The 23,250-nt window shown below is 42.9% G+C and overlaps 1 protein-coding gene across 1 annotated transcript in view; it reads left to right on the forward strand.

Moving 5' to 3' along the window:
* IL17REL (interleukin 17 receptor E like) overlaps positions 1-23,250 on the forward strand; it is an 87,822-nt gene that overhangs the window by 51,644 nt on the left and 12,928 nt on the right. Inside the window, exons 7-16 of the mRNA XM_061637853.1 lie at positions 899-1,038; positions 1,914-1,985; positions 2,271-2,325; positions 3,384-3,547; positions 10,841-10,885; positions 14,039-14,096; positions 14,589-14,737; positions 17,810-17,875; positions 20,830-20,887; positions 22,177-22,293. Coding sequence (XP_061493837.1) covers positions 899-1,038; positions 1,914-1,985; positions 2,271-2,325; positions 3,384-3,547; positions 10,841-10,885; positions 14,039-14,096; positions 14,589-14,737; positions 17,810-17,875; positions 20,830-20,887; positions 22,177-22,293 — 924 coding nt within the window. The remainder of the gene's footprint in view (positions 1-898; positions 1,039-1,913; positions 1,986-2,270; positions 2,326-3,383; positions 3,548-10,840; positions 10,886-14,038; positions 14,097-14,588; positions 14,738-17,809; positions 17,876-20,829; positions 20,888-22,176; positions 22,294-23,250) is intronic.

The following is a 23,250-nucleotide window of genomic DNA, read 5'->3' on the forward strand; positions in this document are numbered from 1 at the left end:
TAATTGGACTAGGCACCTCTAGTGTGATGCATCTTACTTAGTGGGATTTTGTGGGTTAATCGTTGTGTGGTATTTTTGTAAATAGTTTTCCCTTGCAGTTGGAGGGTAGCTTGTGGAGGTCTCTTCTGACTCAGGAGAAGGGCTACAAGGAAGCAGCAAGGTTAACAAAGCCTACATCAGGGTCTAGAGAGGTTAGGGGCAAAGGCATGGTCTAAACAAGTTGGGTCACAAGGCAAGGAACAAGAATCCAAGGCAGAAAACATAGTTAAGAATGGCTAGTGGTCAAGATACCAAAAAGATCAGACAAATGAGGTTCAAGAGGAATAGTGGTAGAGGGCATGGTCAAGGATGGGCTAGCAATCAGATACCAGATGAGACAAGGTAAAATCTGGTGAACACCTTTCTCCGTTAATGATGGGGGAGCCAACCCTTGGAGAGTTCTTACGTAGGACCAGAAAGATCCGTATTTGGCCTTTCAAATCAAATCTTGTCGACGGCCTGGCCTTTCTTTAGTAAATACCAGACTGTGTTGGGATAACAGTTTTCCTCCATTTTATCAGGGAATACCTGAGGAAGGAGGTTGTGTTACAATCCCGTTAAAATGTTTTGTTAGTTGCTTGCTACCTGAAGGTCTTCAAGTGACTTAGAACACTGTTAAAAATGAAAACAAATAATCTATCAAAATAAGTCTTTACCTGGCACCAAAAATATGTCAATGAAGGCACCTGGTGGCTTTCACTGGGGAGCACCACCCTCCGAGCCTCCCTCAGAGAGGAGAAGCGCCTCCCTCTAGTTATAGAATTCCAGTTCTAATATTAACTTGTATAAATCCTTGTTCGTATAAAATGCGAACATAAATATATGTTAATATATTTAATTTCCCCCCTTCAAATTTCAGCTAGCAAAATGGCTTATGATGTGGACAGAGCAAGAAAAACCATTTTCGTGAATATTTCAGATGTCGTTCAAGGCACAGATTATTATGTTCGTTTGTGCCACCGATGGTTTGTTTGTGAGGATGTGGAACCAGTCATCTTGGTAAGTATTTGCAAGAAAGTGAAAACAGCAGGATGATATGGAATTCCTTATATTACAAAAGACTTTCAAAAGGCTAACCATTTTGCAGCACGTTCCTGATGAAGAGGCCATACTAGGGAAGACAGATGTACTAAATGTTTTGTTTATTCATTGCCCCCTGTTTTCATAGCCTCTGTCTTTCTCTTTCTTCCATCTTTCTGATGGGAGGACAGAACTGTCTCATTCCTCCCCCATGTGTTATTTTAGCCTGTTTATTGAACATCTGAAGAGGGCTTAAGCTGACAATGCCTTGTAAGCAGTGGAGACTGGTGGCTCCGATGTAAGTGGGGTAGTGAATCCACTCTGGGTTTTAGTTGAAACTTTCAATGAGCTGTCCAAGCTTCAGAACCTATTTTGTGAATAGGTTTCAGCACCTTGGGCAGCTCCTTGAAAGTTCACAATAAACCCCAGTGTGGATTCACTGCTGCACTGACATCGGAGCTACTAGTCTCCACTGCATGAAAGTATTCTGAAAACAGCACTCAAGCAATAATCTTGAGCTGGTTTGAAGTGCTGCTGTGTTAAAAGCAAAAGAACATAAGAAGATCCCTGCTCGATCAGGACAAAGGTCCACCTAGGGTAGCATCCTATTCTCACAGTAACCAATGGGAAGCCTGAAGGGAGGATCTGAGGGCAACAGCACTTGCCCCACTTGTGATTCCAAGCAATTAGTATTCAGAGGCATAGTGTCTCCAACAACAGAGGTAGAATATAGCCATCATAAGTAATAGCCATTGATAGCCTTATCCTCCATGATACGAAAACAGTGCATTTTCTGAAAAAACATTTTCTGTGCAGAAATACTTGACTGATTGCCTCCTATTTTACAATTTCAGATACAAGGGAATGACTTAATGAAATCAGTTTCTTTACAGTACACTCAGTTGCTACCTTGCTTGTGTATTGAGGTAAATATTTTCAACATGGCTTGACATGTGACCTGGCTAGAAAATGCAAGAGCTCATTAAAAGAGCATTCTCTCTGATGAGTGGGTTTAAATCCTGCTCAGTTTGTCAGGATTCCATGCAACCCCCTTCCTCGAGTATTCCCTGCTAAAAGAGAAGAAAAAAGGTTGTCCCAAATGGTCCAGTATTTAGTAAAGAGGGGATGGGCTGCGGGCAAGATTTGATTTGAAAATAGATTTAAAATTAGCTAGCTATTTAAACTAATGGATTTACATGTTTGGATTGCAGACATGGCCAGCAATTTCTGATGCACGGAGAATGCAGTTGTGCCCATTCAAAAATGGCAAGTAAAATGTGCTTTTTGTTCTTTTGAATGGTTGCTATGCTATTTCAGAAATAATTGTTAAGAGGAGGATGAAACCCCAGATAGTATGGTTTACTTTAGGTTATCCAATCCATATTGTAACCTGAATTTTCCACAGATGTGTATCCGAACTTTTGAACGTTACCTAAAATACTTGTTCAGTATTGTAGGGGCAGAGCGAAGCAGCAGGTGCTTTGGGGTTGGGAGGGGCATGAAGGTATTGGGGGACAGAAGTGTCTCCGCCATGCTGCCTGGCCTGTGCGTCTCTATTCCTGTGAATGTTTTAATGGTTTTTAATATTGAATATTAAACCCACCCTGGGACCTAATGTTGAAGGGTGGGAAATAAATAAATAAATAAATAGATAGATAGATAGACAGACAGACAGACAGACAGCCTGCACATTACAGTTTTAAGAATATGCACAAAATGTTGTGTACACACCCATAAAAGTTGTAACGTGAAATAGGTAACGTGAGAAAGTACTCCAGTGTTTATTAAAGTTGTTATAGTTTAATAGCAGCCTCGTAGCCTGTATTGAAACAAACAAACAAAAAAGATGCAGTTTTGAAATCAGTGGTTTAAATCAGTGTTGTTTTGAAAGGTTTAGTCTATCTTGATTCAAAATGGCATCCAACTGTATCCAAGCATAGATAAAAACCTGCTCCTTGATCTCAGGAACCATCATGCCAAACTTGGTTATGATATCTTCGGAGGTGTCCATATCCATAGGGAACACACAGACAAATAACTCTACAGAATATATAGCATATTGTTGTAACAAAATAATAGACACACTTTTCAAAAAAGAAACAGAAAAAAGAAACATGATGTTGGGTCCCCTCCCACAGTGCAGTGACTGAACACAGTCCCACTCCTATCCTCTCACAGTTGATAGCAACAGAGTCACACCTCACTCCTATCCAGCAGAATGGTAGGCACTTACAGCTGGCTACTACTGGAGAAGAACTGAGTTCAGCATCTTGAACATTTGAGCAATATATTGTACTTCATTTTCCTCATATGTTGCTTTTTAGATACCGAGGCCCTGTGGGACAGCATCAGTTATAATCCAGTCACACAAACGCTGGCATGGGAAGCTGCCTGTCCTGTTCAGGTTACTGTCAGTCTTTGTGAGCTGATGAAAACTAATGACCCATGTGTTGATTTAGAGAACACTTCAAACGCTGCTCCAGAGAAAGTAAGCATGGTTTGAGCAAATATGTGTCTGGGTGCAGTGTTTCTCTTTGTAGTAATTGAGGACGCGGGTGGACTTGGTGCCCTCATTCAGTGCAAGGATTTCCACTTGCGCAGCAGAACTTTCACCCAGTCTCCACTCACTGGGTGCTCCTGCGCCCTCCCCAAATCTGTTCTGGAGGGTTGGGGGAAACCTGAGGAACAGAGTTAGGGGGTGCACTGTGGGAGGAGGGGTACGTTTCATTGCACAAGTGGAAATATTTCACTTATGGGACAAGTTGGTTTGATGCTGCCCTTTGAGTTTTGATGAAATTTCATTACAGATCTAATTGTACCACTCTAGCCTGTCACATAAAGGATCTTCTGTATTGCCAGAATTTTACATTGCACAGAATGAACCCTTACAGGTTGTTCCATTATCCAATTAAGTACAAAATGAGAACATAAAAAGAACATAAGAAGAGCCCTGCTGGATCAGAACAAAGGCCTATCTGTTCCAGCATCCTGTTTCCCACAGCGGCCAAGTCCACAAGCAGGGCATGAGAATACCAGCTGTTCCCTGCTGTTCCCCAGTGACAGGTGCTCAGAGGCATGATATTGCTGCATGTGGGGGTAGCATATAGCCATAATGACTAGTAGCCGTTGATCATCTTATCCGCCGGGACCTAGACTCTCAAGTTATAGCAGTAGATCCTAGTGAGGTGTCCGGAGCTCAGTCTTGTCCTGTTTTGTTGGATGAGCTTCAGTTGGTTCAACTCGAGGACGTGGACAAGGTGCTTGGACAGGTACGTGCAACCACTTCGGTACTGGATCCTTGCCCCTCCTGGCTGATAAAAACTAGCAGGAATGGAACAGGTAGCTGGGCCAAGGAAGTGATAAATGCCTCTTTACGAGAGGGAGTGGTCCCGGGCTGTCTGAAAGAGGCAGTGGTGAGACCACTCCTGAAAAAGCCTTCCTTGGACCCAGACAATTTTAACAGCTACAGGCCAGTGGCGAATGTTCCATTCCTGGGCAAGGTCTTGGAACGGGTGGTTGCTGGCCAGCTCCAGGCGCTATTGGATGAAACTGATTATCTAGATCCATTTCAATCGGGTTTTAGGCCCGGTTTTGGCACTGAGACAGCCTTGGTCGCCCTGTACGATGACCTATGTCGGGAAAGAGACAGAGGGAGTGTAACTCTGTTGATTCTCCTTGATCTCTCAGCGGCTTTTGATACCATCGACCATGGTATCCTTCTGGAGAGGCTCGCGGAGTTGGGAGTTGGAGGTACTGCTTGGCAGTGGTTCCGCTCCTACTTGGCGGGTCGTCTCCAGAAGGTAGTGCTTGGGGAACATTGCTCGACACCGCGGGCTCTCCAATATGGGGTCCCGCAGGGGTCAGTTTTGTCCCCCCTGCTTTTTAATATCTACATGAAGCCGTTGGGAGAGGTCATCAGGAGTTTTGGAGTGCGTTGTCATCAGTATGCTGATGACACGCAGCTCTACTTCTCCTTTTCATCTTCTTCAGGTGAGGCTGTCGATTTGCTGAACCGTTGCCTGGCCTCGACAATGGACTGGATGAGAGTTAACAAACTGAAGCTCAATCCAGACAAGACTGAGATGCTGTTGGTGGACGGGTTCTCTGATCGGATGGTGGATATATACCCTGTCCTGGACGGGGTTACACTCCCCCTAAAGGACCGGGTTCGTAGTCTGGGAGTCTTTTTAGACTCTTCCCTCTCACTTGAGGCTCAAGTAGCCTCGGTGGTTAGGAATGCGTTTTACCAACTTCGGTTGGTAGCCCAGCTACGTCCCTATTTGAGTAAAGAGGACCTTACATCAGTGGTACATGCTCTAGTAACCTCACGTTTGGATTACTGTAATGCGCTTTACGTAGGGCTACCTTTGAAGACAGTTCGGAAGCTACAACTAGTGCAAAATGCGGCGGCCAGATTGCTGACAAGGACCAAGCGGTCCGAGCATATAACACCTGTTCTGGCCAGCTTGCACTGGTTGCCAATATGTTTCCGGGCTAGATTCAAAGTGTTGGTATTAACCTATAAAGCCTTATACGGTGCGGGACCACGATACCTTGCGGAACGCCTCTTCCGATATGAACCGGCCCGTGCACTACGTTCTGCTATGAAGGCCCTCCTCCGGGTTCCAACTCACAGGGAGGCCCGGAGGGTGATGACAAGATCTAGGGCCTTCTCAGTGGTGGCCCCCGAACTATGGAACAGTCTCCCTGAGGAAGTACGCCTGGCGCCGACTCTGCTTTCCTTCCGGCGCCAGGTCAAAACCTTCCTATTCTCTGAAGCATTTTAAGTTACATTGATCTAATTTTAATAATGTTTATTGTATTGTTGATTGTATTTTAATATTATTTTGTTATTCATTGTATTTTTATACTATTTTATGTTCACCGCCCAGAGAGCTATCGCTAGTCGGGCGGTATATAAATTTAATAAATAATAATAATAATAATAATAATAATAATGTATCAAATTCCCAACAAACTCTGCTTAGGCTAGCGTCACATCGTAAAACATTCCCAAATAGAACTAGCATAAAAGCCTGCAATTAGATTGTCACACATGTTATCCATAAACATGAATTTAAAGTGCAGGTATTGACTGTAAAAGCCCTAAACAATCTGGGGCCAGATTATTTCAATGACTGCCTACTCAAAGGCTCACTATTAAGATTAGATTGGTAGGGCCTTCTCAGTGGTGACTCCATATTTTTGGTGTACCTCCAAAGGGATATGCATTTGTCCACATCAGTTTTGGCTTTTAAACAGGCCCTGAAAACCTATTTGAGCTGCCTGTGGATGAGAGGCTGGGCTGAGGTTTTGACTAATACATGGTTTGTGGTGGTGCTGGTTTTCAAATTGTTCTTAAGCAAATGGTTTAACTTGATTTTGTATGAGCATTGTGCTGGACTGTAAAATGTGTTTAAACTACTCTTTTAATGGCTTAGGTCAGTGGTCCTCAACCTTTTCCGCCATGAACCACTTGAAAATTGTGGAAGGTCTTGCCAGAGCATTTCATGATTGTTCTGCTTGTTGTAGCAATTGTAATGTGCTGTGCTAGGTGCTGTAAGATTTTTAAATGTATTTTTTACAATCATGCCACGGACACCTGAATGAAACTCACAGACTGGTGGTCCACAGACCACAGTTTGGGAACCTTTGGTTTAGGTGCAATCTAAACCTTGATTGGTGCCCGGTGGTGCTTAATGGAGCAGCAGAGACTGGAGATGGTAGACTGACTGGGCCTGACACTGTCACATAATGGCAGTGGGACCAGCTTGAGATCCAATAGCTTCTGGGCTGGCTCAGCCCCTTCCTTTCCCATCCACAGAATGCCCCATTTGGGGGCATTCCACTGGCTGCTGCCACCATGAATCCTGCCAGTGACACTTCCACCTACTTTTTTGGGTGGGTAGAATGGGGAGCTCCATGCCGGTGGAGTCTGGGAGGGCTAGGCAGAGGGACATCTCCATCTAATCCAACCCCCTCCCCCGAACCCAGTTCAAAGATGGTTTGGATTGCATCTTTAGTTTAATTGGAATAAGATGTTTTACTTTAATGTTTGAATTGTTTATATAAGTTGCCTTAGGAGGGTGTGACCTGAGATGCGAAAATGTAAAAATAAATGTAAAATAAATAATATTTTCATGAAGGTATAATTGATCCTAGTGCAGATGACATGCCATGTATGTAAGGAACACGTGGAGGGTGTAGGTCAGGACTGCAAGTGCTTCACCATATTAGATCTCTGTGCATTCTTTTTACCTTCTCAATGGAACCTTTGCATAGGGATGAATGGATCATTCTATTTCTGATTAATCCAGGTCAGTTTCACATGTGTTCATTCACAAGTCCATTCTTTCCTGTTTCCACATAATCCTGCAATTTTTTTTAAAAAAAGCATTATTTTTGTATGCATCGTTCACAAAATACTCTTTTTTGTATGTATATTAAAAATACACATTTTGTACACTTTATCCTAAAAGAGGCATTTTTAAATAAATTTTAATCTAAAATACACAATTTAATATGCATGGTACTTTTTTTGAGCTGAGAACTGTATTGCAAAATTTGGAGATGTGCAAAAACTGAAGGATAAACATGTTCTGATCCATGCATTATTGTGGGAAGTGTGAATCATAGAATAGTAGAGTTGGAAGGGGCCTATAAGGCCATCAAGTCCAACCCCATGCTCAATGCCGGAATCCATATCAAAGCATTCCCAACGGCTGTCCTGCTGCCTCTTCAATGCCTCCAGTGTCGAAGAGCCCACTACCTCTCTAGGTAATTGGTTCCATTGTCATACGGCTCTAATAGTTAGGAAGTTTTTCCTGATGTTCAGTCAAAATCTGGCTTCCTGAAACTTGAGCCTATTAGTCTGTGTTCGGCACTCTGGGACAATCGAGAGGAGATCCCGGCCCTCCTCTGTGTGGCAACCTTTCATGTACTTGAAGAGTGCTATCTCCCCTCAGTCTTCTCTTCTCCAGGCTAAACATACCCAGTTCTTTCAGTCTCTCCTCATAAGGCTTTGTTTCCAGTCTCCTGATCATCCTTATTGCCCTCCTCTGAACCTGTTCCAGTTTGTCTACATCCTTCTTGAAGTGCGGAGAACAGAACTGGACACAGTACTCAAGATGAGGCCTAACCAGTGCTGAATAGAGGGGAACTAATACTTCACGCGATTTGGAAACTATACTTCTGTTAATGCAGCCTAATATAGCATTTGGCTTTTTTGCAGCCACATCGTACTGTTGGCTCATATTCAGCTTGTGATCAACAACAATTCCAAGATCCTTCTCACATGTCGTATTGCTGAGCCAGGTATCCCCCATCTTATAACTGTGCATTTGGTTTCTTTTTCCTAAGTGTAGAACTTTGCATTTATCCCTGTTGAATTTCATTCTGTTGTTTTCAGCCCAATGCTCCAGCCTATCAAGGTCCCTTTGAATTTTGTTTCTGTCTTCCACGGTATTTGCTGTGCCCCCCAATTTTGTATCATCTGCGAATTTGATAAGCATGCTCTGTACCTCCTCATCCGTTAATAAAAATGTTGAATAGCATTGGGCCCAGGACCGAGCCCTGTGATACCCCACTCATTACTTCCACCCAGTTTGAGAAGGAACCATTGATAAGTACTCTTTGAGTACGATTCTGGAGCCAACTGTGGATCCACCTGACAGTTGTTCCATCCAGCCCACATTTAGCTAGCTTGCTAATCAAAATATCATGGGGCACTTTGTTGAAAGCTTTGCTGAAGTCGAGATATATTATGTCTACAGCATTCTACAGTCTGCAAGGGAGGTTACCCGATCAAAAAACGAGATAAGATTATTTTTGCAAGATTTGTTCATCCAAATCCATGTTGGCTGCTAGTAATCACTGCATTGTTTCCAAGGTGCTTACAGATTACTGCTTTATAATCTGTTCCAGAGTTTTTCCAGGGATTAATATTAGGCTGACTAGTCTGTAGTTCCCCGGTTCCTCCTTCTTTCCCCTTTTGAAGATAGGGACAACATTAGCTCTCCTCCAGTCATCCGGCACTTCACCGGTCCTCCACGATTTCACAGAGATAATAGACAGCAGTTCTGAGAGTTCTTCAGCCAGTTCCTTCAATGCTCTAGGATGCAGTTTATCGGGACCTTCCAATTTGAACTTGTCCAAAGTGATTAGGTATTCCTTGATCATTTGTCTATCAATCTCAAGGTCCAATCCTGACCCTCCTACTTCATGTTTCCCAGGAGGGTCATAGGCCCTCTTTTTTGGGAGAAGACTGAGCCAAAGTAGGAATTGAGCACATCTGCCTTTTCTTTGTCATCTTTTGTCATTTTGCCATCCTCATTGAGTAGCTGTGCCACCATTTCTTTTCTCTGTCTTGTATTATGGACATACCTGAAGAAAGCTTTTTTGTTGCTTTTAGCATCTCTCGCTAACCTCAGCTCATTTTCAGCTTTAGCCTTCCTGACACCATCCCTGCAATTCCGTGATACCTGCCTGTACTCTTCTTTTGTGGCCTGGCCTTCTTTCCCCTTCCTGTATGTGTCCTTTTTTGTTTTCAGGTCATCTCTAACCTTTTTGTGAAGCCATATTGGCTTCTTCTACTGTTTCCCCCCCTTTTTCCTTGTTGGAATTGCTTCCCATTGCACTTTTAGAATTTCCCTTTTTAGAAACTCCCACCTATCTTGGACTCCTTTTCTCCTTTGTGTGGCTTGCCATGGAACCGTACTTACAATTGTTCTGAGTTTATTAAAATCAGCTTTCCTGAAGTCCAGGGTGCGCGTATGGCTTCTCTCAGCTTTTGTTCTGTTAAAAGCAAGAATTCAAGGATGGTGTGGTCACTTTCCCCCAGCGTTCCCGTAACTGCCACTTCATCCACCAAATCATCTCTGTTGGTTAGTATCAAGTCCAGGATAGCCAATCCTCTGGTTGCTTCCTCCACTTTCTGTAGGAGAAAGTTATCTCCATCACAAGTCAGAAATTTCTTGGAGGGGCCGTGTTTGGCAGAATTTGTCTACCAACAGATATCGGGATAATTGAAGTCCCCCATTACTACTGCATCATGCCTCCTCGAAACATTGGCTATTTGCTTTTCAAAAGTTACATTCTTGTCTTTTCCTTGATTAGGTGGTTGGTAGTAGACTCCAAGCACCACATTCCTTTTATTACTTGCACCATTAATTTTAATCCAGATACTCTTGGTGGTGCTACCAAGCTCATCTTTCTGTATTTCTGTGCAGGGATATATATAATTTTAACATATAGCATGACTCCACCTCCCTTTTTATTCCTTCTGTTCTTTTTGAACAAGTTGTATCCTTCAATTGCTGTATTCCAGTCATGGGAGTCATCCCACCAATTTTCAGTTATACCTATCAAGTCGTAATTACCCTCCTGTATTTTCAAGTTTGACCTGCTTGTTTCCCATCCCAATCAGGTTGCTTTGCTTAAAAATGTGGGCTGAATAAAATAGTTGGGCATTCCTACCTCTGTGCAGACAAGCTGTACACAAGTACAGAGCAGTCTGAACGCACATCAGGTCTGTTCAGAGGATGGATGCACGCACAAAGTTTGGGAGTAGGGCCAGCAGATACTGCTTTTCCCTCCATGCATTCACTAGACATGTCATCTGCATAGGGCTTTGAAGGTGCACCAAGTAATCTTTGGATTCAGTTTAGTTTTCAGTTCAGTAAGGAACATCTCTGCGGTGTTAATGAATAATCTTTCATAACCTCTAAAAAGCATGTGGTGCTAATATTGCCAATAACTATCTGATTGCTCTGTTTTTAAACAGGTAAAATATTCTCGAGTTGATGCACATCCAAGTCTTTGCATGAAGGTATATTTTTCCTTATCAATTGTTTCCTTATAAATCATCCATTTGTTCTACTTATTAAGGATATCATATCCTACACAGAAACATAGGAACATTGGAAGCTATCTTATACTGAGTCAGACCAACGGTCCATCTAGCTCAGCATTGTCACTGACTGGCAGCAGCTCTCCAGGATTTCAAATGGGTCTCTCCTTATCTTACCTGGAGATGTTGGGGATTGAACTTGGGACCTTGTGCATGCAAAGCAGTTGCTCTACAACTGAGCTACAGCCTGCCCTCTAGGTCAGGGACAGGTAACCTATAGCTCACCAGATGCTGTTGGACTGCAGCTCCCATCCCAGCATGCCCAATGATCAGGGATGATTGGAGGTTCCCTTCTCTGCCCTAAATGATCACCATCCTAGGTTATGAATTATGTGTTGTTGTTGTTTTGCAACATGCAGGCAGAAAATAATTATTTCCCTCTCACTTCCCGTTTTACTCACCACTTATTTATTTATTTATTTATATACCGCCCCATAGCCAAAGCTCTCTGGGCAGTTTACAGTAATTTGTTAATGCACAGGGAAGAAGAGAAGAAATTCAGAAGCATATGGCTGTGCCCTGTGAAAAGGCAAGCCATGGGATTTCTCCTCTCTTTTCCTGTCCCTTCAGTGACTCTGTTAAACATGCAAGAAGGTCATCATTAGTAAAGTATCGACAGAGGGTTCGAGAAGCAGTTCAAAGAGCATTGATTTTGTGAATAGTGTATTGTTCTATCTGAATTATTTAGCTTGCCAGGAAGGAGCGCCCAAACATAATGTGACAATCCTAAACATACTTCTGTAGGATTAACAATGCAATCCTATGTCTACTCAAGAGAAAGTCCTAAATAAGGTTAGGATTGCAGCTTCATTGAACAAGGAGAACCCTACTTTTGAGTAAGCAGAAAAAACCCTCATGAAAATTCTCCAGCATCTCAATGCAAATTTCTCCTAATAAGCACATTTTTATAGGAAATTTTGAATAATGTACACATTTTATCAAGCAATGTCCTAATATAGTGGACTTTTGTATGTTATTTTCATTAATATATTCGTTTTGATGCACCCTTCCCCCTAATATATGTATTTTTGTAAACACTGATTGGTTGGAAAAGTGCATTGCAGAATTTGGATAAGTGCAAATTTGCTTGTTGTGGTTCTCATGTTTTGGAAAGTGCAAATTTGATAGATTCAGCTTTAAATGTCAACTGAATCAAATTTCTTCCCATCACTACCTGCCAGTGTTTTGGTTCTTGCTGTGGTTCAATTCAAAACCCTATGAATTATTTCCTGTTTGCTCCTGTTTATTTATTTATTTATTTATACTCCGCCTTATGGCCAAAAGGCCCTCAAGGTAGCTTACAAGAAAAAAACAAATACAGGAATACTTCCATAAAACATACAATTTACAAAATTAAATAACAAATAACATTACTAAAAAACAGTGATTACCAAACTTCCAATGAAAATACAGTGTGGTGCAGGCGCCTGGAGTGGCAGAAACATTTCAGGCTACCCCCAACAAAGCTGTGGGTTGGTTCTGTCTCTTTCCTTCTATATTTACAAGTTCAACACAATTGAACTTCTGATCAGCTTCTCTGATGGCAAAATACGAGTAAGCTTTCCCCAGCACCAGCTGGTCTCGCAGAAGCAGGGTGGGTCATAGCCTGGATGTCTTTCCCCATCCCATTGCCATAGTTGTAAATAACGGTGGCGGCCCCCTGCTTGGCGGCTGCGTTGATCTTTTTGGAGAAGATGCAGCTGCTGCCCCGCTGGATGAGGGCGAGCCACAGCGTACCTGTGACGGTGGCGGCAGCGGCTGGGACACTGAAGTTGGTGAGGGGGTTGCTGGCATTGACAGTGTCAAGCCCCTCTGGCAGCACCAGCACACTGGCCTCCTGCCGCAGGGGTGAGTCCTGCTCATAGACGCCATTCTCACCGGCGCTCCAGCTGTTCCGGTTGCTGCCAGGCATCCTATTCCAATTGAAGGCGGTGGAGGGTCCATGGTCTTTTCGGTGGCGCCAGCTGAGTCCAGTAAGAATTGAAGCAGGGGGGCAGATTAAGGTAAGACTCCCCCTGGCAGGGGGGTGCCATCCAAGCAAAGGCTCCCCCACGTCCCTCCTCGTGGGTGTGCAGTGTCGTTGAGATCCACCCCCCTCGGTCATTCCTGGCTCCATGTGCTCCATGGCCTGGGCCCCCACGGGGCTCCCACAGCCTCACCCTCCCTGCCTTTGCATTGCCCTTGGCCAAAGCTGTGCAGTTGGGAAGGAGGCTTGCTTGCTTGCTCGCTTCCTCCGCCGTCTCTTGCTGTCGCCGACCTCCACGTCCAGATAGCGCTGGCGCAATGGAGCCAAGCAAGCGGTGCCTCCTGTTTGGGGTTCCTCAGTGGGAACTTGTCTGAGGGCCAATGAGATGCATCTTTGCATTTTAAAAAATGCAGATAGCATCAGCTTGGCAAGGGGCTGATCATTTTGGGGATTGCAGCCCAATGGGGGATTTCCTCCCAATGCAAAATCCAGCTTAAGAAGAGGGATCTTCCTCAGGGCCAAGAGAGGAGAGGAGGGAAGGGTTAAATTAACCCTCCACTTCTGTTACAATCCCAATAATGATCAGGTTGCACCTGTTGATTATGTGTGCAAAGGTTCATCTATGGAGAACTCCCATGCATAAAGAAACTTAATAATAATAAATAAAATAAAACTGTACATATGGGAATTATCTATAAATGTTATAATAAACATTATTTATTTATTTATTGCATTTATATCCCACCTTTTCCTCCAAGGAGCTAAACATGATGATGAATGTGCATAGGACAGGAGTGCAGTCTCTTGCTGCAATCCCACTTTCCCCCAATTTATTAGAATATCTGAAAGGCACTTCACAGCACAATCATGGTTGTTTATTTGGAACTACATCCCAATGTGTATAATATTAAATGCATAGTTCCCCTATTCTTTAATTGGCTTAATGAATCCTATATGCCGCCTTGTTGTTCTGGCTAAGAAAACTAGTCCTACAGATGAAGAGCTTCAGCTGATTTAGCCTTTTTCACCACTCCATTGCAATCAGAAATTCAGACTGGGGAAAATTGGTGTAGCTAATTATTATGATTTTTTTAAACCCTTTTTAGTTTACAACTAACCACGGTTCTTGGGTGAGATGCCCATTTGCTCATGGAAATTTCCAAGGTAAAATAATGATTCTTTTCTTAAAAATTTTCTTACGTTTGGAATGGATTAATTGGATTAACAGCAGTCATAGAGTATAGTCTAGACCTTTCTTGATGCAGGGTGTTAAAAAAAAGAAAAAATCTGAAGGACAATGATTAATGAGAAACTGTATCTTTTGAATTAAGGTGCTTTCCATGGTGTAACGTTAAATCTCCTTCCAAGAAAATAATGAAACATTTGCCAAGCTAAAGATAGTTAGGTAAAACCAAGATTCTAATTTGTATAGTACCTAAGCACTACTGAGATGCTTGATATGGGTATTGGATGCATGAACACCATAATGTGATTGTTGCAAGAATAAATGAAGTGTGGACATTTTGTTATCAGCTCTGCGCCTCAGTGATGAAGCTGACTGTAAATCAAAGCAATATTAAATGACAATAATAAAAGCATCACTAAAATTAGGATAATATCTCAGCAACATAGACTGATTTCCTCCTCCTTTTTCAGCTTGGAAAATGAGGCTCGCTGTGACGGACGAACAGATAGAAGTTTCCTTCACATCACGTGCAGCCGAGGCAGAATTTTCAGTTCTTGTATGCAACAGGACAGAGTCATCTTTATGCAACTCGGTTGGAACACACCAGCCAGTCTCAGTGGTTTGTGCAACTTTAATTTTTTTATTTCACAGAAGCTCCCAAGTGACTCCAGTATGCTTCAGATAAGCCTGCCAGATCCCTTTAACATGAACAAATGGAGAAGTGTGGTATGCAGGAGAACCATTTTGGTTAGTGGGAATCATCTACATCAGATGTGGGGAACTGTTGGTCCTCCAGATATTGCTGAACTACAACTCCCATCAGCCTCAGCAAGCATGGCCAATGACCAGGGATGATGGGTGTTTCAGTTCCGGAACATCTGGAGGGCCAAATATTCTCCATACCTTATCCATATACTTCATATGAATACCTAAACATAAAGACACAGTGTTTTAAAGGCCCAAGATATTTAAATAACAAGGAGCATCTAAGTACTACTGGATTGTAGCCAAGCTTTACTGTGAAATGGGACATCAAATTAAACAACAACGAAAACCTTCAAATAGGGATGGGGGAGAAATTCAGTTCAGTTTGCATTTAAAGGCAAATTTACCTAATTTACACATTCCAAAACAATATATGAATTGAAACACAGTCATCCTTCTCAGAATTTTGCAGTGCAGTTCTCCAGCAAAGTAATGTGTACACGCATGCATGTGCTACAATAAAGTGGGCACAAAAAAGCATACATTAGTGAAAATAATGTACAAAATGTTGTATTAGGCAAAATTGCATATAAAAAGTGTATGTAGGAGAAACTCACTCTAAAATGCTGATGAATTTTTGTGAGGATTTTTTAAAAAAAATTAATTGCAAATTGATGTGGAAATGAGGAGAAATGAAGCCTCACTCACCGTGTAACTGATGAGTGGGGCCTAGCTGCAGTCGGAGGCGAAGCTGCTGCCTCCATCTTCTGTAAGGGCAAAGTCGCGCGTTGCGTCTATTACGCACGTGCGATGTGCAGCGTGAGGGGGCGGGGCTTAAGGGCCTATTTAAGCCCAGCCGCCCTTTCCTACCCCCTCTTTGCTTGCGCGACGCCCACCCCGCCCTCCCTCTTTCATGGTGTGCCTAGGGGTCGCTTCGGGGCCAAGTAAGAATTTTTATCCTGCCCACCCTAGTTGGCGGGCAGGTTTTTTGCCTGCTCCACACTATGGGAGCGGGAGGGGAGCGGGTTAGGGGGCGTTGCGATCAATAGGTGGTTTTGGCTAATTTGGCTAATTTGCGTTGGAGTTTAATGCCCTACCGGGCAGATTATTTTAGCACTAGTGCGGGAAGGTGCAGGAAGGGAAATAGGTAAGGACAGCTAGGTGGCCCCCTTAGGCACCTTTGGAGGTGATTGGCGGTTTCGGAGGCCTGTCTGTCAGAGCTTTCCAGCTTGAGGGCAGGATATGGGCTGCCTCTGGGGCCAGCTTATCTCATCTACCCAAGGGTTATCCAGCCCCGGGTGGGGATGACGTAGGAAGGCCCCCCTACTCACCTGCTAGGTGTGGCCTGGATAAAGGTAAGCACATGGGCTTGCCCTTCCTCCGGCAGGGGCTGGTCGCCCGAGAGCTGTGTGGCAAGATACTTGCTTATAGACAGTTCCCGCACCTAGGTTTTCCTTCTGCAGGTCACTTTAAATTGGGTTTTTGTTTAATGTAATTTAATAAAGTGGCCCTTGTTCAACCCAAGCTGACGTCTCTGTGTTTTATTTCGCCCCTCGACTGCAACTGAACTCAAATGAAAAACTGAGAGAAAAATGGGAAACTGAGAGAAACTGAAATTGACAGATTCACCTGGCCCTCCCCTCAAGGGCAATTGCGGAATCAATAGGTTCTGTACAGCTGCGTTACATTGTGAAATCACGTAGATTCTGAGGCACAGAGTTCCCATCTTTGGTTTTCGAACTGTTTCTACCACATCCTCTTACAATTATCAGTTGTTTCCATACACAGTTCTTAGGCGGCAGAACTTTCATAATAACAGTACTAGGTTAAGTGTTTATTAAAAGAAGAGAAGAGAGCACCCACACTTCTCCCTAAATGCTCAACTGACTGGAGATTGCTACATTTTGGTTTTCAATGATTTGTTTTAAAGGGAAGTACACAACAAGAACTGGCCACTGGGACCTGGTTCCAAAGATGATACAACTTTGATTCACTGCTAATGTTCATACCTCAGATCAGACTGGTTCAGTTATACAGTTTGTTATATTTTTAACAAAAACACTCTTCTTAATTTGGAGAAGAAGGAAGTGAAGATAATAACATGACTGAGGTTGCCAGTCAAAAGTTTCTTAATAGATTGTGGGCTCTCTTATCTGCCTTGGGAGCCAGCAGGAAGCTCTCCATGGTCTAGTGGTTGGGAAGCAATGTTCTATGATCTACTGTAATATCATCGTGAGCACCTAGTAGCCTTCACAAATTGCAAGATTAGCCTCAGAGTACAGGAAAAGAACACATTTTGTGATGCATCTCACAAGTGATCAAGCAATGAACGTGCACATGGGAACCAGCTTTCTCAACAAAAGAGGTGAGAAGTGCTGAGTCATCACCTCTGATTGGCTGAACGCTACAACCCATTCTTGTTCCTGGACAGCCCACATGGCTTATAACTCAAGTGGGAAACCTGTGATCCCTTACTGGACTCCAAGTCCCATCATCCCTAAGCACTGGCCATGCAGGCTGGAGCTACCTGGGCTTCCCCCAGGCACCTGGTTGGCCAGTGTGAGAACAGGATGCTGGACTAGATGGGCCACTGGCCTGATCCAGCAGGCTCTTCTTATGTTCTTATGTACTGGGACTTGGAGTCCAACAACATCTAGAGGCCCATAGGTTCCCCATCCTTAGAAATGGCACAGGATTAGCAGCAGCTATCCAATCCATGCAACCAATTTCACATAATGATTGGAGACTATCCCTCAAGGGAAAAAAAGATGCCTGCCTTTCCCTTGGACATTTTAGTCCCAGTTGGGCATTGCAGTGAAGAAAGCTGCTCCATGGACCTGCCATAAAGGGTGAATGCTTTCAGTAATGCTTTCACTGTGAGATAGTCAAATGTGTGGTACAGCCAAAAAAGGAAATGAAGTGAGATTGTGTGTCTTCGTTGCCTTTGGGCTGATTTGCTGTTTGTCTTTTCTTTTTCCTTTTCCAGGGTGGCTTGAGTTCAACATCTGTCAACATTTCAGGCAAAACATGCGGTTCAAACATCTGCATTCAGGTATGCCTTCTGTTTTAACTAGGGGAAGTATCATATCATCCTTCTTCCGTGCTGCCTCCTAGTATAGCAAAGGTTTGCAAAGAGCTCTATGAATAGTTTAGATATGCTGCCACTAATCCAAATAGTGCTTTAATGAATTATTTGTGGTTCCTAAAAATAAAAAAAGATCTACATGGCAAACAATCTGTGAGTTCAAAAACCATGCGACTAATCTGTTCTTCACATTCTTATCATGAAATGATTGCAGATACAATGGCAAGGCATCTGAATAGAAGACATTTACATCCTTTAAAACATGTTAAGACTTTAGCTGAGAGAGAAGTTGAGGAAGCTAGATCTCAAAAGGAACATTTAAACATTACATTCAATGAGTGTACAATCTGTGTATCTTTGTATGTAATAGTTGAGGTACACACTCGTAGAGTTATTCACATGCTATGGCAGACCAGGGTTTGAATCTCCACATAGCCATGAAGCTCACTGGATGACCTTGGGCCAGTCACTGCCTCTCAGCCTCATGAAAACCCTATTCATAGGGTCGCCATAGGGCGGAATCGACTTGAAGGCAGTACATTTACATTTTTACATTAGATGAGTGTACAGTGTGCGTACCTATATACACAATTGTTGAGCTGTACACATCAACAAGTGTACACTCTTTCACACAAGCACTTGGATATGTGTAGAGGCATCTTGTAGCTGTGTTTAGTATAATATGTGAACAAGCCTAAAGATGGCAAGTATCAGGACAGAATATATGGATAAGAAGCAACTTGCTAGGTGTGGTGGAGCAGCTATACTGTTGCCACCAGGTGGGGTGCTGTTGCTTACTGGGAGGGAGAGAGTGGGGGGAGTGAGGCAGCAGAGAGGTTGGTGTGGTGCAAATGGATTGGTGGAACCAGTCTGGTGCTCCTACTGGTCAATTTGCACTGCGTTGACCTCCCTGCCACCTTGTCTCTCCTCCTCCCTGGAAGCAACAGCCCCCCTCCCCTCGATGGAAAGCTAGCATAATGGCTCCATCCCACATGGTGAGCCATTTCTGATATGAATAGTAGCTAAACTTTATATTGTCAAAACCTGGTTAGCACATCCAGCACTGCAGAAAAGTAATATTCAATTAAGAAAAAACCGTTCTGTTTAACATGTTGTGCTAAGGGCTTTCCATGTTCACTCAAGCGCCAAAATGCTGGGAAATTACAGCTGTTAAGGGCCACACAATATTTATTTATTTATTGTATTTATATACCACCACATAGCCGAAGCTCTCTGGGTGGTATACAGTAGCTAAAAATATTAAAAACAAATATACAAATTTAAAACACATCTTTTAAAAACAATTTAAAACACAATTAAAAAATTTAAAACGATTTAAAAACACATGCTAAAATGCCTGGGAGAAGAGGAAAGTCTTGACCTGGCGCCAAAAAGATAACAGTGTTGGCGCCAGGTGCACCCCATCAGGGAGATCATTCCATAATTTAGGGGCCACCACTGAGAAGGCCCTCTCCCTTGTTGCCAACCTCCCAGCTTCCCTCTAAGTAGGCATCCGGAGGAGGGCCTTAGATGTTGAGCGTAGTGTATGGGTGAGTTCGTATCGAGAGAGGCGTTCCATCAGGTATTGTGGTCCCAAGCTGTGTAAGGCTTTATAGGTTAAAACCAGCACCTTGAATCAAGCTTGGAAACATACAGGCAATATTGATATGGGATGGGATCCTATCTTGTGGTAAGTTCCAGCTTCAGCACTGCTTTGGAGCTGAATGACTGTCAGTGGCAGAGAGGTAGACCTAAGTCCCAGATTTGTCTGTTCACGCGACCAGACACATAGAAGCCGTATTCACACCATACATCTATTCCACTATTATTCCACTTTAAACAGTCATGGCTTCCCCTAAAGAATCCTGGGAAGGGTAGTTTGTGAAGGGAGCTGAGAGTTGTTAGGAGACTCCTATTCTCCTCACAGAGCTACAATTACCAGAATGGTTTAATAGTCAGTCCTTCTTCCCAGATAACATTGGGAATTGTAGCTCTGTGAGGGGAATATGAGTCTCCTAACAACTCTCAGCACCCTTCACAATCTACCCTTCCCAAGATTCTTTGGGGGAAGCCACGACTGTTTAAAGAGGAATAATAGTGGAATAAATGTATGGTGTGAACATGCAATTGAAGCTACCATTCCACATTACAAGTACTTAGCTGGCAGCCAATATCATCCACACAGAATAAGAGTTGGAAGGGACCACGGTGGCCATCTTGTCCAATTCTCTGCTTAGTGCGGGGCAGCCACAGGTTAAGCATTCCTCATTACTCCATCTGTGCATGGGGTTTTGATTAGTTTTATAATCCTGAAACAAAAATCCTGTGTGGTAGGTTAATATTCCCCCATTATGCAGAATCAGCAAAAGAGCTGAGAAAGAGAGAGAATGAGTGTCTTACTTTTAAGCACTTTCTGAGTTTATGGCACAGGAAGGCTTCAAACTCTGGGCTTCATAGGTTGCTGAATGTTACTCATTTAGCCTGCAATCCTGTACACAGTTACTTGGGAGTAAGTTCCATTGAACATAATAAAAATTCTGAGAACACATGCATAGGATTGCATTGCTAGTAACCACATGAAAATCACTTGTTACCTGGAAGGAAAACCACTCCCAAAGAATAACGCCTGGGTTTAAAGCTGTAATATACCATGAAAAATATACTTTTACAAACAATAACCCAAAAGCACACACAAAATGTAAACACTGGGTAATGGAAAATGAAAAAAGTGGACTAAAGCCTTGCAAATTATTGTTCCTGACACAATTATAAACATAATTATCTTAAACACATAATATACTAACAAGCTTCACTGCTGTTTTTCCCCATAATGTGTATATGTGCTTAAAACAACTCCTTATTTACAGTTGCACAATAGTTGCTTTAAAAGGAAATAACCTCCCCCCGTTTTCTTTTCTAAGGGATGGAGGACAGATGTAGACTATTCTATTCCTTCATACGTCTGTGATTTGCCATGCGGTAAGTATTGATAATAATGCAATTGTAACCTAAATCCAAGTAAAGTAATCCTTTGGCTTACATTCTGGAGACCATTGCTCTTTGGTCTGAAGATTGACACTTTAAAACAGCTTGGGACCATTTGGGACATAGTTCCTGTGTGATGTCAATTACAGTATTGTACAATACACTGGCTGCCCATATGGGGCCAGGTTCAAGCCCCTTAACAACTTCGGTCCAAGATACCTCAGGGGTCGCTTTTATCCTTGCCTGATTATTGAAATCTTTGGGGGCATCACTGTTAGTGGTCCCCCCACCTCAAATGCATGGGCCATATCCATCAGGAGCTGTGCATTCAGTGTTGTGTACCTAATTTTATGGAACCCCCTTTGAGTTGAGGTGAGACAGGCTCCCTCCCTGTTGAACTTTTAGTGCCTGACTACTGAAGACTTCTTTTTATTCCGGCAGATGTTTTAACTTAATTTTTATGTTATAATTTTAACTAAATTTTATTTTCATTGTAATGAGTTTTTGGCACACTGGTTAGAGACAATAGTAATTAAGTGGCATATAAATTGTTGAAATAAAATGAATTAATATAAAGTAAAATATTCAGTGCAGGATCAGACCCTTTCCCCCTGGTCTGTTGAATGCTGATGTACAGTGGCTTGCCTCTTGGACTGTTGTACAGAGGGCAAACAGTCTATAGATTTTTCTGTGTTGTTTAGAGGAGCCTTGGTAGGCTGATATGGCCCAAGAGCCTCACAGTACCAAACTGCAACCCCCTCATCTAACAAATTATGGAGCAAAAATTATTTGGTCACTTGGAATGAGAGGGAGAAAACAAAATAATGTAAGAGTTGATGGCTTGATGAGAAACACTGGTTGGTGAACCTCCAGGAAACAGCAGCACTATAATTTGTGGGGGACAGCTGCAAGCTGCCTGCCATTTTAATTACCCCAATGCCACCAACACGGTGTTAATTTGTGGCATTGTGGGCAATTCAAATAATGAGTGACTTACAGACCCAAATGTCTCACGAGGTGGGCCCTGGGCAGGTGTTAGGGGTGGGCCTTGCTGTGGTACTGGAGCACTGGTAGCTGTCTGTGAGTGCCAGTGTCTAATGCAGGCCTTGTTGATTGAGAAGGCTAGACTATGTTTCTCTTTAGTTTTTCATTTGGCATCACTAAAAACAAGGCATTTACTCTATACCAAATGTTCTAATGGAGAAAACCCAGATTATTGAAGGATTGCATATTCTCAAAATGAACTTATGGAATACTAAATGAGGACATTATTTGTTTTCCAGCTTCTTCTGTTCAGAGTCAAGAACGTGATGAAAATTCCTTAAGTATCCTATCCCTGGGAGCACTGCTTGCATTGCTTGTAGCCATGATGGCTCTCCTTGGACATAAACTTTTATCAGGTATGAATCCATGTAAAGAAAGCATGAAACCTAAGTATGGAATCAATTCACATTGTAGGACTATGTAGGAGAGAAGGGGCAAAACAGGTATGGGGATACACCTTTCCAGAACCTAGAAGTAATTAGTTACAAGTAACAAATTACTTGTAATTCATTCGTTTTTTGAGGAATGAGTGGGTAATTCCTTTACATTTTGATTGTAATAGAACCAGGAATAATTTTATTACTTTTATGGAGTAATTGTAATGTTTCCAGCATTACTGTTGGGCATCACCTGGGGGGCGACGCAGGGGAATTCTTCTGCTCCTCTGATTTGTGGATGAAAATCATGTGCCTCAAACTGGGCTTCTGTGCAGCGTCGCTCTTCCCTTGTGCTCTGTGGGTGTTTAGAAGGCGACGTGGGAAGAGGTGGAGAGTGAGACAGGGTGGAGAAAACAATTGTTTTAAAAAATGGAAGGGGGTGGAGAAGAATGGAGTGGAGGAAAAAAGGAGCCAGAGGGCAAGAACATGGATAAAGGAGGAGAAGGAGGCAGCAGCAGAATGGAGATAAAGAAATGGAGAGGTGAAAGATTACAACATATATGTGAATACTGTGTTTGCACTTGGCACACAAAGTGGCCTCCACCACCCTCTCTGGCTACTGTGCTGCATTTGCAGTATTTTAACTTTTTTGCATCTCAGGGGAAAACGTTTGCTTGAGTGAGTGTCCCCTAGTTGGTGGTACAGCAGGGTCCAGGAGGTGGTTAAGTGAGAGAGATTATGCTTATTGGCTGAGTGGGGGGGGGTTGCACTTAGTTTGACGTGCAAAGATCTGAGTAGTAGCCTCTGCTTCCCTCCCCACCTCCCTTACCAGCGGAGATACCACCACTGCTATAGTGGATAAAAAGAATTATTTTACTGCCTCTGTATGTGTGTGTTTATTTTTAATGTTGTTTTAGGCTACTTAGATGTGCAGTA

Source organism: Rhineura floridana, chromosome 8, assembly GCF_030035675.1.
Source record: "Rhineura floridana isolate rRhiFlo1 chromosome 8, rRhiFlo1.hap2, whole genome shotgun sequence".
In the NCBI taxonomy this organism is placed as follows: domain Eukaryota; kingdom Metazoa; phylum Chordata; class Lepidosauria; order Squamata; family Rhineuridae; genus Rhineura; species Rhineura floridana.